Genomic DNA, 8847 nt, shown 5'->3' with positions numbered 1-8847 from the left:
AATACATACATCATACGTACCACACACACACACACACACACACACACACACAACACACCCAAACAACACACACACACACACACACACTGTATGTATATATATATATATATATATATATATATATATGTTTGTCTGTGTGTCCGTGTGTGTATGGCCTAAAAATCACAGTGTAAAACACTGGTATACTAATGCATATTACAGACACATTACAGGTTCCTGTATCATGAGCCTATTATAGTAACATTAGTGCTTTTTCATCAGGGATTAGGAGGAATTTATGTCCTTTAATTAATGTTCAGCATAGAGTGCTGTAAGTGAACATTGCCATTACCTCAACAGAAATCCATTATTCATGTGCAAGCAATTAAATACTCTCTCCTGTATCACCCTCTTGAAACTGTAGACTGACTTATTCAGAAGAGGAGAAGGAGGCGTCTCTCGGGTTACTGTCACAGGGAGAAATCTTGATTGCAGGCTGCTGATTGACTTGAGATCTAAATTAAAGCCAAACTAAAACAACACCACTAAGCAGGCTAAAGCTGTGTTGTGAAGTAAACTCTGTGAAAGAGAGAAGAGAGAATGAACTTGCTCTTGAATGTCACTCAAGTCACAGTCACAATGTTCTGGTGTAAATATTCAGTGGGATTTTCTGAAAAATCAATATTCCTATATATATTTCAATAGGTACAGTAGATTGTGCCCCAGTTCTCTGTTTTTAATATGAACTTTACTGTGATCTCCACTGTAGAGATCTAAGAGAATCCACTGAAAACAACAAACAAAACAAACACAATCAATGCAAAAACAGCCATTTATTAACTTCTTACCCAAGGGGAAATGAATGAAATCAGTCATTGCACTATTTCTTAAACTCTGCCAGGAAAAAACAACATTGTCTTAATGATCTTTCATTTTTAAGGACAGAGAGAGACAAGCAGTAGTGAAAATCTTTTTCATAGCCCATAAAGGCAACATTTTTAGGCTCAGAAACAAAAGTGAGCATATCAACACCGGAAGTAAAGCTTGTCTAAATGTAAAATACTCTTTAACTTTACAGCAAACATGAAGTCTAATCGATTTAGCCTCTAATACAATGATTCAACTCCTTCCTCAATACCAAAGGCAATGTAAAGAGTGGTTTTCTTCAGTAGTAGTTTCATTGTGGGCAGAAATATTTATATTTCATTACATTCATATGATTATTGTTTTGACCAAATAATTTTGTGGGTTACAAGACTCCCTGTGCCAAATACAACCAGCTAGTGTCAAATACTGTAGTGTAAAGTTGTGAATATTGGTCCATGGAGGAGGTGGACCTTTGAACTGCATAATCTCAAGGCAATACTTGTGAACAGATGGAGAATTGCTGCATACAGTTGATCCTGAAGTTGTCAGGAAACCGGTTCACGTTCAAATGTTCTGACACAATCCAAAATATATACACTCCGTAAGCTTTTGCTTATTTGGGGTGGAATGAAATCAGTCAAGAATCACAGTCCAGTAAAAGACGTAGACATAATTCTCTTCAAATGATAATTTTGACAAAAGAAATCAGGAATGGACACACAACTCCGAAATAATATAAAACATGCCTTGCAGCAACCAGTTTGGCAAGAAAGCATTGTCATACAGTATCATAAAAACCTCACAGTGAAAAGTTACAGTATGCCCCTTTATAGATAAAGATCAGCATTCAGTTATGTGTGTTTGCACACACACACCCACACACACACACACACACAAACATACCCACCCATCCACGCATACATACTGTACACACACACACTTATATAAAATGTTTCATAACAGTTTAACAATCTCTCTTCAGTACCGTGATACTAATGCAACTGTTCGTCCTTTGTTTCATAGTTGTTGTTTTTGGCTTGAACCAAAAATACATTGCAGGGAGCGAGTAATCAATCGCACTTTTCAGTGAACCACAAACAGCCTCGCGTCCAGACTGTGGCTGGAAGAAACAAAGAAAGCCCTGATAGGAAACACAGTCCAAGCAAGTTTGTTGTGTGTTTTTTCTATGTGTGTGTGTGTGTGTGTGTGTGTGTGTGCGTGTGTGTTTGTGTGTGTTTGTGTTATCTTTCATGAATAAATCCACAGCAAAAAAAGAAGTGTTCGTCCCTATCAATGACAGTGACGTTACCGTGGCCTTTGCTGTCAAAAAAGATGAATAAATTACTTGTATTTCTGAGCAGAATCGTTAGTGTATGTTTTCATATCAAACATTTGTTCTTTGGTCATTGTCATCCTTCATGTTGTCCTTGCATATTTTCTTTTAAGTAACATAGTTTTTTTTTTTTGTTTTTATTTGTACGTATTTTCTTTTTTGTACAAGGTCATCACAAAAATCCATCTGCACGAAAATAAATAATGACTCCAGATGAAATACTTGTACTATTGCTCATAAACACAAGCATAGCCACTTCCATCCTAAGGCAACTGGGCATCGTGATCTCTCGAGCAGCTTGGGAAAAAAAGCCTTCAAACATGAACAACATCCTACATGTGTGCATCTGACTACGTGACAACAAACAGACGGGCCGAGCTCGTCCCCGTCGGCCGTCTCCTGTCCCCAGTGCGTTGGCACCGCGCTTCGATGCGCTCATCGCCAGGCTGACCACTCAGTCTCTCTGCTAGTCTCTGTCCTGTCAGTGCAGTGGGAGCCACTCTGCGGTCGGCCGCTGTCGTTAACTGCCCAGGGGGCCGCTGGTGAGGAAGTAAGTGGTCATCTCACCCTTCCCCTTCACCTTGACAACACCTCGACAGTCCAGCTGGTATCCGTTGTTGACCAGCACGTGGTACAAGTCTGTGGTCACCTAAGAGAGGACACAGACATTTGACACCCAAGATGTGAGACACTCAACCCAGCCCAGGAGAAACACTATCAGTCACTATCACGTCGAATAATCTCTCAAAAGCCCAATGATGGAGGGATAACGTAAAAGAAGGAATATTAGTTAATATTAATATTAGAGTAGAGTAGAGCATTTCATATAAAATTAAAGCGAAATAGATTTGCTGCTTTTCTCTGTTTCACATCACTGTAAACTTGTGATTTTGGACAATTAGTCCATCACATACTATCAGACACAAAGTGCTACTTCAACATTGCGCCTCAGACTGTGGGGAATTTGATGTATTACTATATTATATTTGATGATTACCCAATACTTCAAAAACTAATTAGAAAGAATTGATCAATTTATCAACTAGTCAATCTAAAATATCAGCAACAATTTTGAGAATTGATTAATTGTTACAGTTGTATAAACACGTAAAAACAACAATTATTCTCATGCTCCGGCGTCTCAGATGTGTTTTATATTATTTTAAATCTTTGGTTTTGGATTGTTGGTTAGACAGACGTCTGATGGCCATTTTCTCCATTTACATTTCATACACTACATATTAATCAATTCATTAAAAAAAATCTACGGAGTAACTGACAGTGGAAATAATTGTTGGTTGCGGCCTCACTGTTTTTCGATTTGCAGTAACTCATATTGTACAGCAGGTGGCAGCATCCGACTGTGATCTTTCAAGATGCCAATTTATGGATTTGATTAGGGGCCAGAAAATCTCACTGGAGCACTTAGCTAGACTGGTGTAACTAGCACATTTCAAAACACGTGTTAACATCTACTACACATCTATGAATACAATGCTGAATAAGACTGTGGGACTTTTGTCCTTTACCGACACTCGTTCTCTGAGGAACACTGTAGTTGAGATTTCCCTACTGAAGATGATAATCCTGTGGTAGTTGCATGGCCTCTGCATAGAATTCAAATTTAGCCGTCTGCCAGTCTCCAGAGGGACATTAGCGTACCATTTATGCTTGAGAACAGCACGTCCAGTGCTGACAGGCATTTTTGCTCAAGGGCCCTTCTGCAGACCAGATGTCTGAGCCTAAATCCTTAAGCTGAAGGACTGTGCACTGATGGTATCTGTAGAATTGGTATCAGCTACAGACAAATGACCTTGTGTCTTTCAGATACCACAAACAATACTTTCAACAAAATGTGCTTTGTCGTCATAAACATCTGCAGTGTGAACGTTTTTTTTTCATCATGCAGAAGATATAAAGATGCAGTGCAAGATTGTGGTCTGAATAGACACACATGGTGCATACACTTTCATGTCTGAATACTTACTGACAACGCCGCCATGACTAATTTCATAAGTAACTAGATGAGTATTCTACATTGGCTGAGTCACTCAACAATAACTACAACTGTGAAATGCTTCCCGTGCAGTACCTGGATGTAGTCTGGTACTCCTGTGCTGTCCATCCGGCTGGCAACATTGACCGTGTTCCCCCAGATATCATACTGGGGTTTCCTGGCTCCAATCACCCCTGCCACCACTGGCCCCATGTTTAGTCCTGAGAACAAATTACCTTGCTGTGTTACATCGTATCAGTTACACCATTCTGACTAAATTATAATGCTCTATCTAAGGAAGTAGATTACTGCAGCTCTCCTTTGACCGGGAAAAGGATTTTTTTTTTATGTTTATTTGTCAGATAATGTTTCAAGAGCAATGTGCGCCACCTTCCAGGCTTACCTATCTTCATCTGGAAGTTGTTGAAGGAGTGCTCGTTGATGTATTTCATCTGCTCTCTCAGCCTCATGGCATAGTCGGCCAAGGCAAGGATGTGCGAACGACCTTCTTTATCATAGGTGGAATCGTTGAGGCCCGAGGCTGCCATGTAGGTGGAGCCGATGGTTTTGATTTTCTCCAGCTGGCGGAACCTCTCCTCACTGATGATCTAGAGACAAGCAATCAACCGTGTGTAAGAAGAGGAAATGAGACAAACAAAAGCAGCACTTCAGCTATAGGTCAACAACATGCTAAGTGGCAGAACAACACAGACGACCAGGAAAATGGTGATTGTATGCAGCATAAAACAAATATCTAATTCCCCCATCTTACACACCTTATCCAACAAATGTTTTCTGCACTAATTTAATTTGAATTCATGCAGATTTTTTCCTCTCTGCTCACCTCATCAAAATCAGCGATAATTTCATTGAGCAGCCTGAGACACTCCACTCCCTCGTTGTTAGCCTCCAGCTCCACGTAAAACTCGGAGAAGTTGCTGATGGAGGCGAACATGACAGCGACACACTCACATGACTGGTAGTACAACTCGTCATTCCGACGCTCCCGCGCAAGGAAGTGGGCTGCTACGTCCTTTGGCAAGATGTTGTGGAGGAGGCGCCGGTTGTATGCCTGCAGTTCCTCCATCTCCTCCTTCTCTTCCGTGGCCTGAGGAAGGACAGGGAACGTGGACGAGGTTGCTTAGTCTCACTGTCAGGTGATTGCATAACCTCAGAGCTCGCAGGTATTGCTCTTGGTGAGTTATATAGTAGTACTAGCTTCAGTTTTGTTTCATTTACCTGCAGCTTCCAGAGGAAGTCAAGGCGAGCAGTGGACTCCACCTGCTGGCCGTGCAAGTAGAGAGCCAGAACAAAAACTGTCAGGATTACAGGGGTCATGACCTTTAGGGATACCTTGGTCACACTCTCCAGGCTGAGGAGTGAAAGAGGAGGACAAGAAGGAGTTTGCAAGAGTCATAAATGAGTTTTGTGCATGGGAGTAAAATAATGTATGAATCCCAACATATACTAAAACATACAAAACAAGTAAAAGCTACTTACCACTGTTCTGCAGTTTCATTGAAACTAGGCCTGAAAAATGGGCGAGAGACAGTCATGTTAACAAACATGATGAGTGGCTTAAATTAGACAGAAGAAAACTAAAATAATGCAACTTACTGTTGTAGGGAATCATTAACAGGTGATAATTGCCTGAGAAAAAAAAATTAGAACATATTCAGAAAATAGGACTAATGCAAAGTAGGTCTTATACAATCTAAACTTTATTGTAAAGAAGTAGGCCACACACAATCCAAACCACGGTATTGTGACACAGGAGCTGAACTATTCAAGTTAAGAAACGTGTTTGTACAGCCTGTATGTGTGTGCTCCGGGCAGGGGACTCACAGGGTGTTGGCAATGACCAGCAGGTCTGCGTTGTCAAACAGGGCCACCTGAGGCCACTCCACCAGCAGGAGGAAAGTGAGCTGGATGAGCAACATAAGAGCCAGCTTCCCTATGCTGCTGATGTGGAGGAACACAGAGCAGGCCAGCAGGGTCAGCAGTAGGTTGGTGTTCACTGAAAATACTGCAGCAGAGACGGAGACGGACCGGGGGGGGGGGGACTGTTAGGTATATATCAAATATACAGTTCATGCTTACTGAAAAAATGAATACAAGCACACAGACACGCACCTGCGTATGCGTGTGAACACACAAGGAACAGATAACACTAGCAGACACGTATGCTAAAATGTTACGGGACTGACCTCGGGGAAATGGCAGGGCATGGCCTGGCTGGAACACAGAGTCAGACCATCTTCTGCTGTCCTGGTCAGGTTGTGCAGCAGGCAGAGAGTCGCTGATGTGTTCCGCTCGTTCTCCACACAGTCCTGCAGGTTTTCTCTGCTGCAGGTAAACTGACAGGAAAGAAAGACACCGTCTGTCATTTAACAGTCAGCTAATAGAGCTAAAATAGCAAGGAGGAGGAGCACACAGATGTGATGCTGAAAACAGAGACCCCAATTATAAAACATTTAAATACTGTATTTTCTGACAGTAAAGCTAAAGCTAATGGTCAACAGCAATATCCATGTTTTAGAGTTAAAAAAAAAACCCAAACAATCTGATAATGGTGTATTCACATATAACATAAACATTTTCAGTAAGGGTCAGTTGATTATTGGTTATTTAAGAGTTCTGACATATGTAGGACATTTCAAATGATAAAAATGAAGTCACCAATGCTCTCTGGTTTTTAAACTAAATAATATATCTTAAATCTCCCAATTATACCATCCATCCATCCATCAATCCATCCATCCAACCAATAAACAAACACAGGTGTTTTCATCTAATACATTTTCATAATTTCTGTCATGTCATTTTACAGGTTTTGCCAGAGAATTTTAAATACCTTCAGTACCCACATAATATAATTTGACTTTTCAAGATAATAATACTCAAACAAAGAGTTCAAAACACAGGGAGAGTGATAAATGATCAATATCACAGAATTAGGCAGAGCAGCTGCTGAACTGAGCAAGCAATTTACTGAATAAGTCCTTATGGAATTTGAATTGGCTGGTTTAATGTTGGAGCGTGAGTCTGATCAACCAATCACAGGCCAGAACAACCCTGCAGGCCCCTAATCAGAGAAGCATGATCAGCACAGCACAGTGAGCTACAGCTACAAGAGCACAGAGCACAAACAAGAGTGACACACAAGGTGACACCTGTCCTCTGCTGTCTACAGTCAACCCTGACTTATTTCAAAGACTCACGATCCGCTACATGTTATATACAGTAAATAAACATCTTTGCTTAGTTTTTTACATACCATCATTTAAAAAGTACATTTAATGTTACTGATGCATGGAAGTGAGGTTTCAGTATGCACGTATTGCCATATTTGTATGGCATAAAAACACCTGGGCATTTGTAATGCGGCATACAGGAGCACTGGCATTAAGCGTGTTTTAATCCACATACACAAACTCAATGGTAAATGGGTCTCTATACTGTTAGTAAACATGGAAAAAAATATGATGGTTAAAAATAGACCGAATTCTACGACTCCATCTGTCACGGTGACAGATTATGATTAACCGCAGCTCAACTCCTAATTATAGCGGCCCTTTAGGCAAATTGGTCTAATTTTAAAAATGCCAAGATGCTGCAGAATTTCTTCAAATGTCTTGAAATCTGATCAGCAGCATCTGAGATGAAGTGTATGATAGATTAACGGAAAGACGGACGAATGAAAACTGAGGCAGATAAATAGATTTGTTGTCTTGAAGTGACATGTTAAGAGTCACAACTGCTACACGATACAAAAAAATGACAAAATGAAGAGCTTAAGTCCCTACCATATTAGCAAAGGAAGAGATGAAGAGGAGGAGGATGGTGAAGACGCCCACCAGTGTGCTGTTTGCACGAGAGTGGACTATTTTCTTGGTTACAGTCTGCAAGGCAACCGGGAAGAGCTTGAATACGGGCAGCAGGGACAAGATCAGATAAGAGAGAGTTAATACCATTAGTGATGCGGGCTGAAGACATGTGATAATGACTCTTATCTGAAGATATCTGCAAGAGGAACCATATGAGTGATGAAGGCCTTTGTTTCTTACTTTTATGCAGGAGTAGATGGCACAGATGAAGAGGATGTTGGCGAGGATGATGAAAATGCTGATGTAAAGGCCAAGCATAAGTGTTGTTCTGGGGAAGAGAAGAAAACAGGCTCATTAGGATGTATAGTTCTCATTAACTCCTCATAAACTAATCAAGACCACATTTCCTGTCCACAACTCACTATTACTGAGAAACTGGGAAAGGCAAAGTATGAGAGCAAACTACTTACTTTGGGAAAATGATAATCTGAATGAAACAGATGAAACAGAAAACAAGGAGTGTGCAGGCCACATATCCCCCAAAACGATCATCAACCTTTTTGGAGTACTGAAATTAGAAAATCAATGACAACTTAGTTTCATAGTAGCTCAATTAAAGAGGAAATCGTCAATTCAGTTTATCCGACGGGGAGTTTTAGTGAATTACAAACATACTCCCGTCAAATACCAACCTTTTTCTCGAGGTCGGCGGTCTGAAAAGTGAGCAGAAACTTCTTGACGTGATCTTTCCGCAGCTGGTCGATGCTGCGCGCGTCGATGGCCCGACCAAGAAACTCATCCACCTCATCCTCCGGGTTCAGGGCCTCCTGAGTGCAGCGGCTACG

General features: G+C 40.9%; 1 protein-coding gene across 1 annotated transcript in view; it reads right to left on the bottom strand.

Moving 5' to 3' along the window:
* Nucleotides 1-793: 793 nt before the first annotated feature.
* LOC111219014 (adenylate cyclase type 6-like) overlaps nucleotides 794-8847 on the bottom strand; it is a 31777-nt gene continuing 23723 nt past the window's right edge. Inside the window, exons 12-24 of the mRNA XM_022741564.1 lie at nucleotides 8695-8842; nucleotides 8473-8570; nucleotides 8243-8330; nucleotides 7982-8098; nucleotides 6379-6532; nucleotides 6021-6192; nucleotides 5793-5825; nucleotides 5676-5705; nucleotides 5415-5547; nucleotides 5020-5283; nucleotides 4579-4783; nucleotides 4272-4396; nucleotides 794-2828 (exon numbers count right to left, since the gene is read on the bottom strand). Coding sequence (XP_022597285.1) covers nucleotides 2700-2828; nucleotides 4272-4396; nucleotides 4579-4783; nucleotides 5020-5283; nucleotides 5415-5547; nucleotides 5676-5705; nucleotides 5793-5825; nucleotides 6021-6192; nucleotides 6379-6532; nucleotides 7982-8098; nucleotides 8243-8330; nucleotides 8473-8570; nucleotides 8695-8842 — 1696 coding nt within the window. The 3' untranslated portion in view covers nucleotides 794-2699. The remainder of the gene's footprint in view (nucleotides 2829-4271; nucleotides 4397-4578; nucleotides 4784-5019; nucleotides 5284-5414; nucleotides 5548-5675; nucleotides 5706-5792; nucleotides 5826-6020; nucleotides 6193-6378; nucleotides 6533-7981; nucleotides 8099-8242; nucleotides 8331-8472; nucleotides 8571-8694; nucleotides 8843-8847) is intronic.

This window comes from Seriola dumerili, unplaced genomic scaffold (genome assembly GCF_002260705.1).
Source record: "Seriola dumerili isolate Sdu_G_001 unplaced genomic scaffold, Sdu_1.0 BDQW01000056.1, whole genome shotgun sequence".
In the NCBI taxonomy this organism is placed as follows: domain Eukaryota; kingdom Metazoa; phylum Chordata; class Actinopteri; order Carangiformes; family Carangidae; genus Seriola; species Seriola dumerili.
This window is presented reverse-complemented; position numbering and strand designations above follow the sequence as displayed.